Here is a 21,546-nt window from a genome sequence, read left to right as displayed (position 1 = left end):
AATTTTATTGTATTGTCTTCTTTGAATGGTGGAAGCATGAAAAGGGCTAGTATTACGGTCCCCAGTTTTATGCTATGAGTATGACGAATCCAGATGCATTCCATGAGAAGGATCACCCGCCTAGTGAAGACAACAACCTTGAATCTGATGACAAGGTTGATGTCTCTTCTGAAATTGCAAATAATCTTATAGAAGAATGGAACAGGACCCTTATTGGGAGGATTATGGCTTATAAACAACCTCATCTGGCTGCTGTAAAGGCATCTCTGTTGGGTGCTTGGTCTCCACAAGATGAAGTGAGTATAGAACCTTAACCAAATGGTTCCTTTATTTTTACCTTCCATTGTATTAACGACTTGAAAAGAGCTCTGCTGGAAGGTTCGTGGTCGGTAGAAGGCCATTGGCTTGTCTTGAAGAAATGGGCCAATTGAATTAGATCAGAGTGGAGAGTTTCTCTTCTATAACAACATGGGTTCAATTGCATGATCTACTAGCAGGATATCGCCTACAATCGGTGGGGTTTTGACTGGAAAAATAGGCAAACCTATCAAGGCCAAACTTCACGATGGCTTGAGCGCCTCGAACAAATTTATCGGAGTATTTATTGAGCTTGATATCCAACAACCATTGAAGTCTCAGGTTCCCATGAAGATGTTATCAGGTGGTTCTCAGATGATTCGAGTCAAGTATGAAAAGCTGGAGTCATTTTGTTTCTTTTGTGGCGGACTTGGGCATATTGATTCCCAATGTTTAAAACTTCGTGATTTTGAAAGAAAGCATAAAGACGAACATGGGTGCTCCAACAATAAAGGTTGTGATATCTTACTCCAACGCCCATTCGGCCCTTGGATTCGTGTTGATCGAGCTCTGCTAAAGAGACAGAGAAATGATCGTATAACAAATCTGAACATGAATTTGTCTCCTCGAACAAGTTGGGGACGGCCACACTCAGTTACAGCTAAATTTTTTCTTGGTGTACCGCCGGAAAATTCATCGTCTCCGGCGGATGATCAGAGTACACATCAATGACATACATCAAAACTCAAAAGAAAGGAAATGGTTGAAGGGACCACCAAATTACCAAACATAATTACCTAGATAGTCTATATAGTGTAGGGAATGGCTCCCTACCTGATCGTTGCAGAGAGGAAAGGACATCCATGGCAAAAGAAGTCACTGTGACCAGTAGACACCCAAAGGAACGTTAGGGGGAGTTAATGTGATGATGACACCTCCAAATACGGCAATGATAGCTCAAAATGAACGTTGTCGAGAAGCTACCGCATTAATGCCCTTTAATTTCTGAAGGAGATAATGTGACAATGACCTCAAAGACTATGATTTCTCCTAGTGGGCCATGTGAAAGAGTAAATGAAGTTCCTGACAACAACGGCCCCCTGGCTTCATTTCATTTCTCTAATTAGACCGGAGGTAAGTCTTTGAACCCATCTTCTTATAAAGACTCTAATGTGGCTGGACTTAAAAATGATGCCCAGCTTTCCCAAAACCATGACTTGAACCAAGAAAACTCGGTTATTAGGCTTGTCAACCAAATGCTCATGGGCTTGGGGCTTAACCAGCAGGTTGTATCTTTAACAACTATGACCAAGCCCATATCTAATACTAAGAGGAACCTTGTGATACATTACTTTCTAAACCCGATCTAATTATACGATTGGTTTGGTTTGACCTTACAGAACCTGAATCTGAGTGAGCCTAGTCGATTACTCGATGCAACATGATGGCAATGGTGGCTCTAAACTCGGGTTGGCTAGAAGAGTCGGAGTTGGTGTCTAGTGAAGTCCACGTGCCCAAGCCATACACTTGCACATATCACGGGGCCGTGTACATACAATAACGGTACGTAACCGTGTTTTATGTCAAGTATGCATGTTAATCAATTACCGAGAGTGAAATACGTGTCGGGGCTGAGCCTTATCGAAAATCCCAATGTTTCGGCTAAGTTTTTCCCGATTTGTGGGTGGTTATAGGTGGGTCAGACCCACCAGTTTGACCTACCACTCTGGTCATTAGATATTTTGACCCAAGTATACATAGCATTTATTATCTTTCTTTCTCCTCATTTATTGTTTTACACGATGGGTGAGAAAAGTAAAGAAGAGAGAGAAAGAGAAGAAAGAGAAGGGAAGGAGCAAGAAAAAGGGGAAGAAGATGCTCGTTGTGCGATGCTGGGGTTGAATCTTTTGATTTCGACGCCGGATTAATGATCTTCATCTTGAGATCTACGATTTGAGGTGAGCCCCATAAAAAAATCCTAATGTTTCGGCTAAGTTTTGACCGACTGGTGGGTGGTTATAGGTGGGTCAGACCCATCGGTGTGACCTACCACTCTGGTCATTAGATATTTTGACCCAGGTATACATAGCATTTATTACCTTTCTTTCTCCTCATTTACTGTTTTACACGGTGGGTGAGAAAAGTAAAGAAGAGAGAGAAAGAGAAGGGAAGGAGCAAGAAAAAGGGGAAGAAGATGCCCATTATGCGATGCCGGGGTTGAATCTTTTGATTTCGACGCCGGATTAGTGATCCTCATCTTGAGATCTACGATTTGAGGTGAGTAAAGTCTGGGAATATGGGACCCACCTCAACACATTCTCAAATCAATCCAGCTGTTAGTTCATTTAAAATTTAATCAAATTCTCTAATCAATCTCTCTCTCTCTCTCTCTCTCTCTGTGGCAAGGGAATAATAGCTTATGTAAATCTAGTACTGGTAGAGCCAGAGGAAGGTATTCAGAAATGGCAGGCTTCATGTGGATCTTACCTTGAAGACGACCACAGAGAAGAGGGAGCCCAATAGTCCTTATGTGGTTGGGATCGTCAGACTTAGTGTGGAGTTCCAAGCTTATCTACTGCTTAGACATTCTCAAAATGACGAACCAGTCTGTGCTAATGAAGCCACTCATTTCCCCCACTTTTTCTTTGTTATGATTGTGTTTCTGCTTTCTGATCCCCTTCTCTCATCTGGTTTGAGAACGAAAATATGGAGAGAGAAAGAGAAGAAAGAGAAGTGAAGGAGTCAGAAAAAGGGGAAGAAGATACTCATTGTGCAATGCCGAGGTTGAATATTTTGATTTTGACACCGGATTAGTGATCCTCATCTTGAGATCTACGATTTGAGGTGAGTAAAGTCTGTATTTCTTGAACCCTCATGAAACCCTAAGTGAAATCCTATGATTTAGGTAGGAATCCTTTAGATCTTGTTAATCCCTCTTGAGAATGTGAGTCTAAGGTTTAATAAATGACCTACATATTGATTATGAAGGTTTTAGAGGAAGAAATTTTAAGATTTGAGAAGCATTTGTTGATCTCTTGAGCTAGAGAGAAGATTTGAGGTTTTTGAAGTGTTCTTGAGCAAAGAGGTAAAGCCCAAGCTTAGAACTTTGAATCGATCCTAGATCTGTAATGGAATCATGATATGGAACTTTAGATTTGTGAAAAATAAGGTCGAATCGACCCGTGGTGGTTTCCCCAAGGTGGCATAAAGAATGAGAGTGAATAACAAAATCTCGGTTCTAAGTAGTGGGTGCGTGGAAATGGTTAGACCCACCAATCCGTAGCTCGCCTGTCCTAGATGGGCTGCTAGCTCCACCAGTGAGCAGGACCGGTGGGCACTTTGCCTATCACTCCTGGTCCGTCGGTCTAGGAAGAGCCCTTGGTCCGAGGGACGAACGAGGACCGGTGGGCACCTAGCCCACCTCTCCTAGTCCGCTAGTCCTTATAGGACCCCTGAGTCGAGAGGCGGGTAAGAATCGACGGGTACGTAGCCCACAAGTTGACCAACCAATCCGACTCTTCGGGTTCTAATTAGGCCCAAATTTGTTGGGCAGCCTCCTACGATGATTCTAAACGGATTGGGGTCATCGTATTCTGTTGGTTGTGAAGCTAAAGTGGCGATATACTAAACTCGACCTCTTTTATGATAGGTAACTTGCGTCATTGCATGCTGGATCTTCCTGTACCGAGGGTGATCATTGTACACAACTAGGTAAGTGGGAAAATGACATTGACTTTAATTTTAGAGTGTTTTTGCATAATTCCATTGTCGTTGTACACTAACCCATGGTTTTAAGTATCTCCGATACCGATACGATACCCTCCGATACGTATCTTAAATTTAGTCGGTCGATACGATACACACCGATACGATACATTGAATTTTTTAAATCATTTCGTATTGATATATATCCTACAATACATACCGATATGCATTAATACACCACTAATACACATCGATACGATACGACATGCCTCGATACGACTCTATGAAAAATATAAAATTGAGGTAAAATATACGTTTCGGTATGTATTGGTACGTACCGGTGAGTATCGGTATGTATCGATCGGTACGTATCGATATATATATCAGCACATATCGGTGAGTATTGATATATATATATCGGTATGTATCGGTGAGTATCGATACGTATCGGTGCTACGGTCATATAATGGCCAATATAGGTAATTTTTCAGAAAAAAACGATTTTTTGAAGGGTTTTTGTTCTAAAGTTGTTGTCAGTCATATTTCTCTCTAACTAAAGTGGAAATCAAGTTTGGGAACAAGGATTTTACATTTATGGGACAACTACAGACCTTGAATTCTTAGTACGATACCCTTAATTTAGTGTTTATGCATAATACATGTTATCAATAGCTTTTTTTAACAAATTCTTTATGCAAAAGTGTTTAAAAAAATGTTTCCTATCCATTTATGTATGTATCTTTAGTGTATCTCCGATACGATACGATACCCTCCGATACATATCTTAATTTTGACCGACCGATACAGCTACCGATACCGATACTTTAATCCTTGCACTAACCATATCATCATTTCATTATTGTGTGTAGCCTAGTCATTCACGAATGCCATTTGTATGCATTGACCCCATGCCCAAGATCTTCATTTATGATCTCAAAAGGCCGATTACAAAAATGAGTACCCCTATCACTAATTATTGCACGTGGTGCACCAAAGCGGGAAAAAATGTTCTCTTTGAGAAACTGGACCACCACTTTGTGGTCATTAGATTTACAAGGTATGACCTATATCCACTTAGAAACATAATCAACGGTCAAAAGTATGTACAAATTCCCAAAAGAATTAGGAATGGTCCCATAAAATCGATGCCCCATACATCAAAGATCTCAACTACTAAAATAGGGTTGAGAGGTATCATGTTTCTCTTATTGATACGGCCAAAAGACTGGCAGACGGGACAAGCCTTGCAAAAATCAAAAGCATCTCTAAAAAGAGTGGGCCAATAAAATCCGTATTGGAGAACCTTTGCGGCAGTTTTCTTAGGTCCAAAGTGTCCACCACATGCATGATCATGACAAAAAGAGAGAATGGAATGTTGCTCATGATTAGGAACACATCGTTGGATAATCTGATCTGGACATATCTTAAACAAATAAGGATCATCCAAAAAAAAGTGCTTAACTTGGGAATGAAACCTATACTTATCTTGGGTGGACCAGTGATCCGGAGTTACACTTGAAATTAAGACGTTGACAATGTCAGCAAACCATGGTTCACTGGACATTGCAAATAATTGTTCATCTGGAAAGTTCTCGTTGACTGGAGAATTAACAATCAAGGAATAGGGAAGCTGAGATAAATGGTCTGCAACTAGGTTTTCAACTCCTTTCTTATCCCTAATTTCTAAATCAAACTCTTGCAAAAGTAAAACCCACCTAATGAGACGAGCTTTGGCATCCTTCTTCTGAACTAGGTATCTGAGAGCAGAATGATTAGTATACACCACCACATGTGAACCAACTAAGTAAGACCGAAACTTTTCTAATGTAAACACAACAGCTAAAAATTCTTTTTTAGTGGTTTTATAATTGAGTTGTGCATCATTTAAGGTCCTACTAGCATAGTAAATGACAGTGGGCAACTTATTAATCCTTTGACCCAAAATTGCCCCTATGGCAAAATCTGAAGCATCATACATCAGTTCAAAAGGTTCAGTCCAAACAGGTGGTTGAACAATGGGTGCATTGGTCAACTCTTTCTTAAGTTGTTTGAAGGATTCCAGGCATTCTTTAGAAAACTCAAAAGTTTGATCTTTGGCAAGTAATGAAGTGAGAGGTCGGGCTAACTGACTAAAGTTCTTAATAAACCTTTTATAGAAGCTTGCATGCCCTAGAAAAGACCGGACATCCTTAATAGATTGAGGAGGTGGTAAATTATCAATTAAATCCACTTTGGCTCTATCTACCTTAATTCCCTCTTTGGATATTACATGGCCTAAAACAATACCAGATTTAACCATAAAATGACATTTCTCCCAATTCAAAACCAAATTTTTAGATATGCACATTTTTAAAACTAGGGAAAGATGATGAAGACATTCAGAATAGGAATTCCCATGAATTGAAAAGTCATCCATAAATACTTCTAAGAATTTTTCGACCATGTCAGAAAAAATGCTCATCATGCATCGTTAGAACGTAGCAGGGGCATTGCAAAGCCCAAAGGGCATACGCCTGTAAGCAAATGTTCCATATAGGCATGTAAAAGTGGTCTTATGTTGGTCCTCTAAAGCAATTGGGATTTGGTTATAGTCGGAATATCAATCAAGAAAACAATAGTATTCATGACCAGCTAACCTCTCTAACATCTGATCAATGAATGACAGTGGGAAGTGGTCCTTCCAGGTTGCCACATTAAGTTTCTTGTAGTCTATGCATACTCTTCACCCTGATTGGACACGGGTTGGAATTGGTTCATTATTGGCATTGGGAACTATAGTCACCCCAGACTTTTTAGGCACTACGTGAACTGGGCTTACCCATTGGCTGTCAGAAATAGGATAAATTATTCCATGATCTAAGCACTTTAGGATCTCTTTCTTAATGGCTTCCATCATCACTGGGTTAGCTCTTTTTTGGGGTTCCGTGGATGGTTTGGAATCCTCCATAAGATGTATATGATGTTGCACAATGGAAGGGCTTATACCCTTGATATCAGCCATGGTCCAACCTAGGACTTCCTTATTATCTTTTAACACTTTAAATAACTCCTCTTCCTGGCTAGAAGTTAAATTTGAAGAAATTATTACAGGAAGAGTCTAGTCAGGCCCTAGGAAAGCATACCTCAAATTAAATGGCAACTCCTTAAGATCTAAGTTAGGGGGCTCAACTATGGAAGGTTTGGGAATGGAATTGGAAAGGGGTCCTAAGGACTCCACAGGTGTGTAAAGACTCAAGACTTCAGAAAAGAAATTTTCACTATCATTATCCAACTCATCCATACACTCTTAAAATTCTGAATCAAAATCAATATCAAAGTTGGTAACTAAATCATCAGAAAAATCTAGAAAATCCTCAAGCATATTGATCTCTTCTTCCATATGTGGTTGCTTGCCAATCCTAAACATGTTAAACTCAACAGTTTGGTTACCAAAAGATAATCTTAGAAAACCATTCCGGCAATTGATTAATGCATTACTGGTAGCCAAGAATGGTCTTCCTAGAATTATTGGGATCTCATCCTTGGTTGAGAAGGGCTTAGTATCTAACACAATGAAATCAACAGGGAAAATAAATTCCCCCACCTTTAGTAAGACATCCTCAACCATCCCTTTAGGAATCTTAACAGACCTATCTGCCAACTGAAGAGTAGTTCCAGTGGCTTTCAATTCTCCTAATCCTAATTGCTTGTATACATGGTAAGGTAAAATATTCACACTTGTGCCAAGGTCAAGTAAGGCATGCTCAATATAGGTGTTGCCTATGACACAAGATATATTAGGGCTCCCTGGATCCTTATACTTGGCTGCTATAGGTTGAGTAATTATGGAACTAATGTTACCTGCCAAGAACGCCTTTTTGGGGACACTAGTGATACGTTTGTAAGTACACAAATCTTTTAGTACCTTTGCATAGGCGGGGATCTGGGATATGGCATCCAAAAGAGGGATGTTCACTTCTACCTTTTTGAAGACTTCTAAAATTTTATCCATGGAAGCAGTCTTCTTTTTGTGTACCAAGCGATTAGGAAATGAGATAGGATGAACATAAGGAATGTTAGGGATTTGCCCCTGTTCAGAAGAATCATTTTTGGTTTCCTCAACCAAATCATCTTTAGTTTCAGAAAAATCTTTAGGTTCATCAGACGAACCTGAAACAAGAGGCACACTTGTGTCCTCAACTGAAGAAGAGTTAACAAGAGTAATAGATGGGGAAGATTTAGAAACACTCTGTTGGTACTCTCTACCACTCCTAAGGGCATAAACAACATTACATTGGTTAGAGGGCCCTTGTTGGGTCTGACCTTGTACTATATTCAGTGCTGCATTAGTTAGTCCTTGTGAACTAACAGGCTGATGATGCCTAGGGTTAGGCTCTGGTTGACTGGGTAAAGTTCTCTTCTCCTTCTCACGCATTATTGAGACAACTTGGGTAAATTCTCTCGTAAGATTTTGATGGCTTGTCATGAGGAGGGCCATATTTTTATCCAAGTCATTTATTCTACTTGCCTCTCCAGTGTTGGTAAACCCAGGGGGTTGCTGATAAGATGATAAGAGAGGGACCCTAGGAAAACTCACCTGAGGTCCTACATTTGACCTAGGAAAAGTATTTTGGAAAAAAGATTGTTGTGCAATGGGAGGCCTTTGGGGTCCAGGTTGACCTTGATTATAGAAATTGGAAGGTTCTGCTTGGTTGCCCTGATTCCAAGAGAAATTTGGGTGATTTCTCCATCCTGGATTGTAGGTGTTACTATATGGATTATTCTGGTATAAGGCATCAACACTATCATTAGAAGTTCCCCCAGAGGTGTTGGGGCATTTTTCTATGAGATGTCCAGGGGACTGGCACCAAGCACAAATCTTAACCAAGTTGACTAATAATGGCTCTATAGGAATAATAGCCTTAATTCTCTTAATTAGGCTATCCAAATGGGCTTCCTTGGCTACTATCCCATCCACAAAATATCCTTTTCCTCCTATGGTTCTTTCACTCTCTTGGGTTGATTCCCACTCACGGGTTTTGTCAGCTAAGTCAAGTAAGAATTCCCATGCCTTTCCTTCATCTGTAAAGGATGTGAATCCCTCAGGGCACATAGACTCTATCATTTGTTTAGTTGAGTAATCAATACCCTCATAAATTATTTGACATAAATGCCATAGGTCTAGGCCATGGTGAGGGCATTCTTGGAGTAGATCCTTGAATCTCTCCATAAGTTTGGAAAATGACTCACTAGGCTTTTGCCTAAACTGAAGGATATCACTTCTAAGCTTATTGGTCTTGTGAGTTGGTAAAAACTTCTTAAGGAAGACAACTGTGAACTGTTCCCATGAGGTTATGGAATTTGTGGGTAACCCATACAACCACTTCTTAGCTTGGTCTTTCAATGCAAAAGTGATAAACCTAAGCTTAACAACATCATCAGAAAGCTGTTGGATCTTAATTAGAACACATACCTCTTCAAATTCCCTTAAAAATAGGTATGCATCCTCAGAGGTCAACCCATGGAAGTGGGGGCAACATAGTGATGTATTGAGATTTGAGTTCAAAATTATTGCCCTGGGCTTGTGGTAGAACTATGCAGGAAGGTTGGGCTGTTCCGGTGAACCATTTTAAAGCTATACTTTTATCCTTTTATTAGGGCATGAGTCCTAGTGTCCCACTCCTCTTTGAATAAATGAATAACCTAAAAGCATTATGTATCCTAGGAGTGGAACTGAGAAGTGACGGGGGCATGCAACCCGAAACCATCAACTATCTACCATCATCTAGAACTCAAGGTGAGGGGATTTTGTATGCTTGTATGGAATTCTTGTATCATAATGCATATGTGGCTGAGTTTTATCATTTTGCATATTATTAATATATTATTCTGTATGTAAAGTGTTGATGTGGCATGAGAATGTGGATTATGATTGTGCATGTGTGTGTGCGTGTGATTGGGATGCAGGGTGACCTGTGGTGGGTGCCTACGGTTATATGTGGAGACTGGGGTGCATGGTGGCCAACGGTTGGAGCAGGCGGCACTGCATGCTCAGGGTGAGTGTGTGTGCGACTAGGGTGCAGGGTGGCCAACGGTTGGTGCCGACGGCACTGCATGCTCAGGGTGAGTGTGTGTGTGTGACTGGGTGTAGGGTGGCCAACGGTTGGTGCCGGTGGCGCTGCATGCTCAGGGTGTGTGTGTGTGGATGAGTGTGATTGAATTGTGTTGTGACATATTAGAATGCATTGGGCTAGGATAACCACCCTGGTGCTAAAACCCTTGCCAATAGGGGTTTACATATTGGCTAATCATCTCATCCAACAGTTATTGATATCTGAGGTTTAAAATCATATCAAATTGAATTGAATAATAATCTAATATGATTTGAAAATATCAAGAAAATGAATCTCATTTAAAAATGCATTCGAGTCGTATGACTTCAATTTCTGCTTTCCATCTCATACATTGAACCAAAACTAAGGGTGTCACTCGGTTCGGTTTTAGTTATTTGGTTTGGTTTCAGTTAGGTTCCAAATGATGATAAGGTAGATCATAATCGAACCAAGAACCGACTCGATTTCATATTTAGATACTCAAATCGATTCTATTCGGCTCGGTTAGATTTGATAACCTATCTTTCAGAGATTTAGGTGAAGGGTTTTGCTGTTGGTCTCCCATATTGAAGGGTTTTAAAGAGAGCAAACGTATAGGGTCACTATTTGTTGGATCTCTTCTTTCTAACCGATTCTTAGTATTACGTACCCACTTAACACTCATGCAACAGAAAACTACCCACAACTAAAGTAAGACAAGCACAAAAGAATAGATAGCAAAACTTTTTTTTGATGATTTTTTGAATTTTATTTTCTTTTTGGGAGCTTACCGGCAGGGATCCAGAGTTGCTCAGGTCAATTCCTGAGGTACTGCCACAGGGCGAAACCTGTCTTTATCATACTGTGAGGCATGATGACCTCCACCGATACAATTATTATTGCAAGTTGTTCTTCTCAGGAATTCAATAAAAGAAAAGGAAAAACAAAACAAAGCAAACAAAACACTCCGATTTACCATAAGAAAGCAAAAAATAACATGGAACTGTCTTCCCCGGCAACGGCGCCAAAAACTTGTTTGAGATTTAAAATGTAACCGCAAGCGTACGGATCAGTGTAGCTACAGGTCGAACACAGGGAGAGCAGCCACTTTATTTTTTTTTATTTCTTTTAATAATGCAAAAGTGAACCGATTAATGGTTGTGATCTAATTCTAATTACCGTCCTAAACATAAGTATCTAAAATAACATCTTAATCATTCGTCATCTAAGAATTTAAAGATGCAAGCCACACAATTAAAATTAAATAAATAAATAACTGAAAATAAACAACCCACGCAATTAAAAAAAATAATAAAGGGAAAAAAATGCTGAAATAAAAATAAAGTAAAAGAAAGGGGATAAAGCTAGAGAGAGACTCACAAGTAGGTTTCTCTACTTAGCCCGAGGGATGCATCATAATATGAACTTCCCTACTTGACCAGAGAGTCACTCTTACAAGGGTTACTCTACTTGTCTTTAGGGAAAAGGAGACAATTAAAATAAAAGCAATAAATTGATGGTTCTATGGCTAGGAGGGGCAAAGCCAACACATACACTAGCCATGAACCTTGGGGGAAAGGGATAGCAATAATGTAACGACTGAAATTAAAATCCTAAATTAAGAAAGAAAGGGTAGTTAGAAGAGGGAATGAGAGGGGGGAGAGAAGACTACTGAAGGAGCCTACTTACTTGAACTTCAACCCTTGAACTGAAAACTTGATCGATTTGAGATACTACCAGTACTAAAAACCAGATTTGGAATAAACCAAATCTGAAATTTCTAGTACTAGAGAAAACAAATCTTGAAAAAAATTGCTCCACGGCTCGTGATCTTGTCACCTAGATCTAAGCCTAGAACTATAACTTAAAAAATTACAACTCAGTTGCATAAATCATAAACATAAAAGGGCTGAATAAAAATAAAATAGTGCTTACATTAATTAAAAAAAAAAAACTATTACAAAAGTGATTAAAAAAAAGATAAAGAAGAACTAAAACTAAAGAGAGAGCAAGAGAAAGAGAGAGCAACTAAAAAAATTAGAAGAAGAATGAATTGTCTCACCTCCTCTTACATGAGTTGTATTTATAGGGAATGGAGAGGTAGGGTAACAAATTTCTTTTTCCTAAAAGGGAGAAACCCACAATTGGTTGTGAGATCTTTTGAGACCAAAAATGCTAAGGTGGAAGAGAGAGAAGATTTGGACAATCTTTATTTCTCCCCTTTTTTTTTTCTTTCCTTTTTTTTTTTCTTCTCTTCTTGCGCAAGAACCCTTCCACGATTTTTTTTGCTTCTAATTTGATGTGGAAATCCCCTCCATGCCCTTAGTGCTTTAAGTGAGTGAAAACCAGGAAATCTTCAACAAAATTCTCTAAAAAAAACAACCATGAGATTCGAACTTGAGACCTCTTGGTAAGCAAGGGAATTTTGCACACCATAGCTCACCAACTACACTAGGTAGTTGTTGTTACCAAAAATGAATCTTCAATCACTTAAGGATGTGATCCATCGATCCTTATTGGCATTTGGAGTATTCCTTATACCTCTGAGACAATTGCAAACGGGCTGGTTCTGCATCTCGGTTCAGTTCTGATCAATTATTCTTTTTCTGGCCTAAAAAGAATAATCATTTGTACGGATGATCAAACGAATGTGTAATTTTAATTGAACACGTCCATCTTGCTCAGAATTTTGTCCTCTTCACAACCATGAAAAGAAATAGGACCTCTTTACGTGTAAAATTGAAGATATAGTGCCCGATAGTCCTTAAGGCCTTGAAAATATAAAACCTGCAAAAAGAGAGTAAAACCCAAGGTAGCTCCATTCTAAATATGTAAAATACATGTTTTACTACCCTAGATTTCACACATAAATGTGCTCATCAGGCCGACTGCTCGTGCGAGAGTTGTGTTACATGACAACAACACTAATACCTTCCCAGGATTCTTTTTTATAATTTTATAACGTGACCCCTTTGTGCTCTAGATGTTTAAATTGTAATTCTTGTGTATATATCACGCCTACGGACCCATATGTATTTGTAATATATAATACAATTTGGGTATCAAGAGTATTGAGGTATTTATAGGTATATACATGTAAGACATCCGCTGAAATACAGAAATTGCTTTGTTTAGTCGTGGGTATGATGTGTAATGGTTACTATATCAAATGATCTTGGCAGGTTTTGAGTTAACATGAGTTAACTTGGTCATTGGTCCGGTTCTATGTGATTAGGGTGTGACAGGCCTAATAAGCCACCAAACAAATGGGTTGGGGGAATTTAGAGAACATGAATTTATAAAGTCCCAAACCCACGTTCAAGATTATGTGGACCTTATCTACAATCTCTCTCTCCTCAATGATGAAACAAAAGGTCTCATGGACTCTAAATCAAGCGACCAAATTCTAACTAGAAAAGGAAAGAGAGAATGTGAGGATGAGATGGGCCCTTTCTCTAAAAAGACCCGACTGAATGAGGCTACATGTGCTAGCTTTCAAATTGAACCGACTGAACCGATTGTAATACATGAGCAAATGATTTATCTTGGAAACAAGCACCAATTACCATTGTCCTCACAAAATCAAGTTGTCCATAACCAACTACCTTACTATACTAAGCTGGAGACTGCCTCGAATGTTAAGAGAGCAAGGATAAAAGCTCATCGATTCCATCCATATGGATACCATAATAAGATAGAAAAAATTACTCAACATGCCTCTTCATCCCTAGAGAATCAAGAACACCTCCAAGAAACAGTGGAGTATGCCGAAGCGTAGCCCCACGAGACATAATGAATCTCTTATGCTGGAATTGTCGAGTTGGGGAACCCCCTGACAATTCAATATCTAAAGGATCTTTGTTTTAAGTCCCATCCCACTCTGGTTTATCTTTGTGAAACAAAATCTTCTCTAAAAAAAATTACTTGTTTGGCAAAATCTCTTCACATGTCTAATTTTTGTTTTGTCAAGCCTGTTGGTAGATCTGGAGGTATGTGCCTTCTTTGGGATGCCGCTATGTCAGTAACTGTTTTATCAAGCTCTAATAGAATTATTGACACAACGGTGTCTTTCAATAATGGTAATGATGATCCTTGGCATGCTAATTTTATCTATGGTGATCCCATTGCTAAGAATAGAATTCATGTTTGGAATAGTTTAAAATCTATTAGTATAGCTAACTCTCTTCATTGGATGTGTTGTGGTGATTTCAATCAAATTTTATCTCATGATGAGGAGGGGGGTTGTCAAAAGTCAAACTATGAGATTCTGGACTTTAAGAATGCCTTAGATGTTGTGGCGTTCTTGACCTTGGTTACTAAGGCCCTACTTTTACTTGGTGCAACCAAAAATCTCCCCCCTTTCGAGTTAGGGAAAGATCGGATAGGGTGGTTGCTAATATTACTTGGTGCACCAGATTTCATGATGCGCTAGTGTTGCACCAAGCTGCCCATGCCTCTGACCATGCCCCTCTTTTCATTCCTTCAGATTACAAGCCTATTAAAGGCTTATTAAGACCTTTTTGTTATGAGATAATGTGGGAAAAGCACCCTGACTTTAAGAAAATTGTTGATGAAGGGTGGTCCAAGAATATCCAAGGTTCAAACATGTTCAAGGTTTATAAAGAAATCAAAGCTTGCAGAAGCCACATAGCTATATGTAATAAATCTACTTTTGGTCACCTAAAAGTTAGGATTGAGCAACTGGCTAGTGCCCTTCTTAAACTTCAAGAGGAGCCATCTGTGCCTTCTAATGTGGAAGAGCTGAACAATCTTGCCAAAGAGCTAGATAATGTTCTTAAGCAAGAGGAAACTCATTGGTCTCAAAAATCTAGGATTCAATGGCTTGAAAGTGGTGATAAAAACACTGTATTTTTTCATGCAACCACTTTACAGAGGAGGCAAAGAAATCGCATTACTAGTTTAAAGTTTAATGGCGAGTGGATTGACAACCAAGAGACCTTGGTAAACAAAATTGTTGATTTTTTTTATCACCTTTACCACGCCGAGGACACTTCCCATATTTACGACTCTTTCACATTTGTCCAACCCAAGGTTACTTAAGAGATGAATGACTCCCTTTAAGGCCCTATTTCTAATGATGAAATCCGAAAGGCCTTTTTCTCTATAAAAAAATCTAAAAGTCCCAATCCCAATGGTATGTCTCCCGCCCTCTATCAAACTCATTGGGATGTGGTTGGTCCTGATGTTTGTAAAGCAATTAAAATTTTCTTTTATACTGGCCATATTTTGAGGAGCTTTAACTTGACCAATATTTTCTTGATTCCTAAATGTAAAAATCTAGATACGATTGATAAATTTCGCCCTATTGCTTTGTGTAATGTTATTTATATGGCTATATCTAAAATCATGGCTAATAGATTGAAACCCTTTTTGAATGGTATCGTCTCAATCCCTCAAAGTGCTTTTGTGAGTGGCAGGGTAATCTTAGACAACATTCTTATGGCCCATGAAGCTTTTCATGCTCTCAAGTCAAGAAAAAGGTAAGAAGTTTTTTTCTGGTATTAAGCTTGGCATGCGAAAAGCTTATGATAGAATCAGTTGGGACTTCATGAAAAAGCTTCTATATAAGCTTGGTTTCTATGACCAATGGATTCAATGGGTTATGCATGTGTTGAAATTGCTAAGTTTTATTTCCTCATTAATAGGACCCGACAAGGTGAAATTTCTCCATCTCATGGTCTTAGGCAAGGTGATCCTATTGCCCCTTTCCTTTTCATTTTATGTTCTGAATGTTTATTTTCTTTGATTTCTAAGGCCATTGAAGATGGGAAGCTTGATGGGCTTAAGATTAAAAGATGTAGGCTCTTCTCTTTCCCACCTGCTTTTTGTTGATGATAGCTTGATCTTCTTGTAGGCTATTATCAATTCATTTAGAAACTTTAACGATACATTGGATTTGTATTGCAGGACTTCCGGTCAAGCTGTGAACTTTAATAAATCTTCTATTTTTTTCAGCACTAACACTCCTTCTAGATTTGGAAGGCTTCTTGGCAGAATTCTTAGAATCCATTGCTTCCAAAGCCCATCTAAGTACCTCGGCCTTCCGACTAATATTGGAAAATCTAAGACTGCTATATTCTCTGAAGTGCGGGACCGAACTCTTGCTAAGATTCAAGGTTGGAAAGGGCAATCACTCTCCTATGGAGGAAAGGAGATTTTGATTAAAGCCTTTGCCTCTACTACGCCTTCCTTTGCCATTGCTCACTTCAAGCTCCCTTCTACCTTACTAAATGATTTGAATATGGCGATTGCTTGTTTTTTGTGGGGTAAAAAAGATAATGAGAGAAAAACCCATTAGACTAGTTGGTCTAACCCGTGTACTAGCAAACTTCATGGTGGTATGGGGTTTAGAGATTTACGGTTTCAGAACCAAGCTTACCTTGCTAAACTTGCATGGAAGCTTCTTACCAATGTTGATTTCCCTTGGGTCTCTTTGATCAAGACTATCTGCTACCCAAATACAAATTTCCTTAATACTCAACTAGGAAGTAAGCCTTCTTGGGCTTGGAGAAGCGTTCTCTATGGGCACCAGTTGCTTATTGAGGGGTTGAGATGGTCCATTGGTGATGGCCAATCCACCCTTATTTGGGACACCAAATGGATCCTAAATCTAGAAAACTTCTCTACCAGCTCCCCTAGAACTCTTGACTGTTCTGTTTTCTTTGTTGCAGATCTTATTGATACTAACCAAAAAGTTTGGAAACAAAACCTGACTCGAAATCTCTTTTCAAGAAGAGAAGTTGAGGCTATTACTGCAATCTCAATCCCGCTTCACCCATCTCAAGATAAGTTGGTGTGGTTCCCTGATAATCTGAAAATTTTTCTATTAAGTCTGCATATCATTTTGCTCAATCTCATGTTAACAAGGTTCATCAAGATGGTGGCAATCCCCTATCGATCCCTTCTTCTGTTTGGAAAGGCATTTGGAATGCTAAGATCCCCTCCAAAATAAAGTCCTTCCTTTGGCGTGCTTGTATTGGAGCTCTAGCGGTTGGAGAAGAATTGGCCAAGAGAAGAGTGGTCCAATCATCCATTTGCAATTGATGCGGTCTAGTGGTGGGAACTTCAACTCATGCTCTCTTTGAACGCACCTCCTCTTGGCGTCTTTGGCTTGCCTCCCCTACTCCAAATGTGCCACTCCCCTCTTCCTCTAGGTGTCTCCCCCATAATTGGATTGTAGATTGGTTGCATGAAGGTAATGGATCCAAAGATCAAAAAAGGAGATCATTTGCAGTTCGTGCTATCATTTGTTGGGACGTCTGGCTATTAAGAAACAAAGAGACTTTTGATTGGAATAGTGTTCACTAGCCTTTTATTATTTCGGCGATTCAATCTAAAACTTTAGAATACCTCCAGACATTCTTCCCAGCTCCCTCACCTACCTCTACTCCTATTTCACCATTGCATATTGACTGTCAAAGTGTTGTTCCAAATGGTTGGGAATGTGCTGTTTGTGATGCCTCCTCTAATGACCATAGGAAGACCGCTGGAATTGGGTTTGTTGTTTTGGATTCTGAATCTTGTTTCAAAGTGTTGCTTTGCCTATCCCGTGGTCACCCCCAAATATTGCTGAAGGTCTTGCATTGCGTTCTCTTGTTCGATGGGCCTTGGATAATTGCATCTTCTACTTGGTATGTTTTTCTGATTACATGCAAGTGGTCAATGCTATCAATGGAGATTCTGATTCGGCCTCCCCTGAACTCCAGACTATTGCTAGAGATATATCTTTATTAGCTTCTCACTTTTCGGGGTTTCGAGTCCTTCATTTACCCCAAGATATGATGCAGCCTGTTCATATTCTTGCTACTAGGCCATGTGTTTTTCCCGTGTTTGCCTCTTGGGATTGCGCCCCTGGTTGGCTACCCCCTTTTTCCCTTTGTTCTTAAATTTTCTTTGTACCAAAAAAAGAAAAAAAAAAACACTTAGAGACAAGGCACACAAAAATATAATGCTGCCCACATGTTACGACATTGAAGATCTTGATGTGCATCATCTCATTGGTCTCATGCGTTAATGTTTCTTACCTTATCAGGATATGATTTTTTTTCCTTTATGCTAAAACAAAAAAATAAAAAATATATCAAAAAAAATTTTTTTTTTAAATTATAATAGAAGGATCCAGCTTCCTTGTCTTTACCAAATCATGAACACGTGTCATATTGATCAGTGGGGCAAAGCATCAGATATCAGTCATATGGTATGCGTTTCAAAAATTTTCAAACCCAATCGATCAAGATGTTGGTAGAATCTTATGCCGAAATAAAATTTTCAAGAATTTGCTGACCACGGCTTTTGGTTTTCATGGATTTGCTAATCATGGATCTTATTGAGTTGTCATCCAGTGTGGGATAGAACGCTACCTAGTTGTGTGGTTCTTGTGCAAAAGAGCATCCATCTATATTCAGCAGGGAGGGACAGGGTTGGTTATTTCATCACCTATGTGTCTATCCAAGAGCACATGATAAGGTGGTATTTTTTTTTACCAAATATATAATAACTGATAGGTAAGTGATCTATACATTGTTGGCTTATATGAGATGTCACTCCAATATGGAGAGCAAGATAGTATATTTAATGAGAAAAGAGGGGAGTGGACCGTGAGAGGTTTCTAGTCTCAACAATGATTTGATGGCAGGAAAAAAAAAGTATTTTCTATTTTGGATTCTTTCTTATTTGCTTTAGAGGGTGGGTCTTGGCGTAATGGTAAATTTGTTCCATTGCGACCCAGTGATTGTGAGAATTTTGGGGTTAGATTGTAAATTATGACCTTCCTCAGACCTTGTAGTTGCAAGATGCAGAAACCATGGAAGCATAACAAAGGAGAAAAGTTAATTACCCATGCAACCATGCACTGTGCCATTTCACATGAATTTTTTAATTATTTTCTCTCTCCTTAATTACCATATGTGTTTTTACTATACCTTTTCAAATGAATTTTTTAATTACTTTCTCTCTCCTTAATTACCATGTGTGTTTTTGTAGATAATGTCATTTCTCGTACCGTCATTGATGTGGCATGACTAGCAGCCAGAGGACCTTTCCCCATTAAAGGAAAAAACCAACTGAATTTGTATTTGCTTTTTCTCACACTATTTTTCAGTGGGTTTTCGCATAAGGCCATTTTTTAACCAGTAACTTTAACAAATAAACCCCATTTTTTCCTCTAAAGAAATTAAATAAATAAATAATAAATCGGTTTCTAGGTAGAAACGGGTCTTTTTTTATTGGGGGGGGGGGGAGAAAAAACGGGTCGTGTATATTTGATTAGGAAATTAATTAATAGGCCCACTTGAGCCTAGTAGAGTAGTACACCTCATGATCGAGTTATGACTTCCAAGGGCTTTCCAATACTGCAAAGCAAGAGGTTTGATTTTTTAGTATATGATTCACACCGTAACATCATATTTGATACCCTACCTGTTGAGGATTCGGGTCCTGATCCAAAACACCAAACCCGACCCACTGACATGCATCATTCATTTTTAACATCTAGCTAGGCAATAGGCATGATCCACTCTTCATCCTGCAACCTTTGTGTGTTTGTAACTAATTACTGTATTCTTAATTTCTTAATGTTTCTGAATATGTTAAAAAAACTAAAGATACATTATATTGAATTGGCAATAGGCAGAGAAAAATGATAAATTAGAAGGGGCTAATAGTAACTATTCCCTCTAACCATATTCATGATGGACATAGAAATGGCAGCCAATTGGAACACATCTTTGTTTTCCTTTGTTAATGGAGACTTCTTACCTTTCTTCTCATTGAACCCTTGTTCACAAGTTGAAGATGAATCCATGGCTGAGCTCAATTTGATATTAGCTTCTGAATATCGTTTAACTTTGAAGTCTTTGATGGCTTCATTTAGTGAATCAATGGCATCTGAATAGACTTCCTTGCAATCCTTCAATGCTAGCTTGTCATATGGATCGAGTTTCTTGTTCTTCAAGAGCTTCTTGATGAAGGATTTGGTGTTGGAGGCATTGGTTTTTGTTAGCTTCATTGCCACGACCCCAAGTTCTTTGAGGGTAGCATTGTGGGTCTTTGGAATTGATTGGAAAGAGGTAACACAGAATTCATAGCTTATGTTTGGGTCACCCTTGGCAGATTTCCGGCAAGTTTCCTTGATGATATTGCCACCGCCACCGCCACTGCCACCGCCACTGCTGGTTGTGCCACAGAAGCAGGAAAGAGATAGTAAGAGGAAGAAAGGGAGAAGGAAGACAGAGAGGAAGGTGGACATTTCTTTTCTAAGTGTTAGTTGTTGTGCATTGGACTTGTGACAGTGTCTTCTTAAAGGAGATTGGAGGTTGATTGAAAAACAATTAAAGTGTTTGTTTGGCTTAAAAGCTCATCAAGCTAGGATTTTCCAGAATTAGAGTTGTTTTAAGTGTAAACAGGTTCTTAGTGGGCCAGTGTACTTATTTATTAGATTGAAGTGTTGAAGAGGGTTGCCCTCCCACTGCATCCCACAGCTCATGGATGGTGTGAGATGGGTTGGGTGGTTACCTGCAGGGGAGAGAAACCTCTCTTTAAAGTGAGAGTAGCAAAACCTATTTGCAGCCCTTCCCTCACCTCATTTTCATGTCTGTGTGTGTTCGGTGGGGACTAGGGTGACTGGGTGCCTCTTCAAGAAGCTGGATTCTGGATTCTGGGGCGTTTGGAGCCCAGGAGGATTCTTAGAATTCAACTCCAGAATTCAACTCCAGAATCCAACCTGTACAAGCCCATACTGAAAATTTGTATAGTTCATACCATAATCATTTACAAACTTTGGCGACATATTATTTGGAAAAATGTTCCTGTGGGGAGTCAGGAGTGTGACCCTGCCTAGACACATTTGGGGAGATGGGGGCGAAAATGATTCTTCTATAAATGTTTCCTCGTGCATTTCCATTGGCCCTTGCACATGCATAGGAACCGCACTCTCCCGCAGGAAACATTTCTCTCATATTATTTTCAATCTTTTGTCAAATGGAGAACTGACTTAGTGATCATATGGTTAATATGTCTACAATGTCGATTAAGATCCAACCAAACTACCACGTCGAGGAATGGTTTCATTCACAATTTATTTCTATGTATCAGGGAACCACATCCCGGGAAAAAAAAAATTCAGTTTTAAAAAATTTTGCAAAAAAAAATTAGCTAGGAGATATAGTCTTCATTACTCTATTTTTTTTTTTTTTTTTTTATTTCTTAAATTTTTTTGAAATGGAAATTGCATTAAGCTAAGATTACAAAATATCTACTTTATTCTCCATGAAATAACCAAGCATTTTCCTAATCCATACCTTAAATGTAACCTCTGGCATACCAGTGCACAAACCATCCGGGAAGTAGATAATAGTCGGGAAACTCGAACTCGAGATCTCTTGGTGAGCATAGAATTTTTACACATTACAACTCACCAACTGAAATAGGCAGTTGTTTATTATGTTAATCTTCT

General features: G+C 39.0%; 1 protein-coding gene and 1 non-coding gene across 2 annotated transcripts; one reads left to right on the top strand and one right to left on the bottom strand.

Annotated features, from left to right (window-relative positions):
* The first annotated feature begins 9,164 nt into the window (after positions 1-9,164).
* Positions 9,165-9,271, top strand: LOC122085307. The gene has a single exon (XR_006142083.1). It is a non-coding gene; the product is annotated as a small nucleolar RNA R71 (small nucleolar RNA).
* A 10,379-nt stretch (positions 9,272-19,650) lies between these two features.
* On the bottom strand, positions 19,651-20,425 carry LOC122083113 (putative invertase inhibitor). The gene has a single exon (XM_042650803.1). It carries the CDS (start codon positions 20,338-20,340, stop codon positions 19,750-19,752), a length of 591 nt encoding a protein of 196 aa, XP_042506737.1. The 5' UTR covers positions 20,341-20,425; the 3' UTR covers positions 19,651-19,749.
* Positions 20,426-21,546: the final 1,121 nt, after the last annotated feature.

This window comes from Macadamia integrifolia, chromosome 7, assembly GCF_013358625.1.
Source record: "Macadamia integrifolia cultivar HAES 741 chromosome 7, SCU_Mint_v3, whole genome shotgun sequence".
In the NCBI taxonomy this organism is placed as follows: domain Eukaryota; kingdom Viridiplantae; phylum Streptophyta; class Magnoliopsida; order Proteales; family Proteaceae; genus Macadamia; species Macadamia integrifolia.
This window is presented reverse-complemented; position numbering and strand designations above follow the sequence as displayed.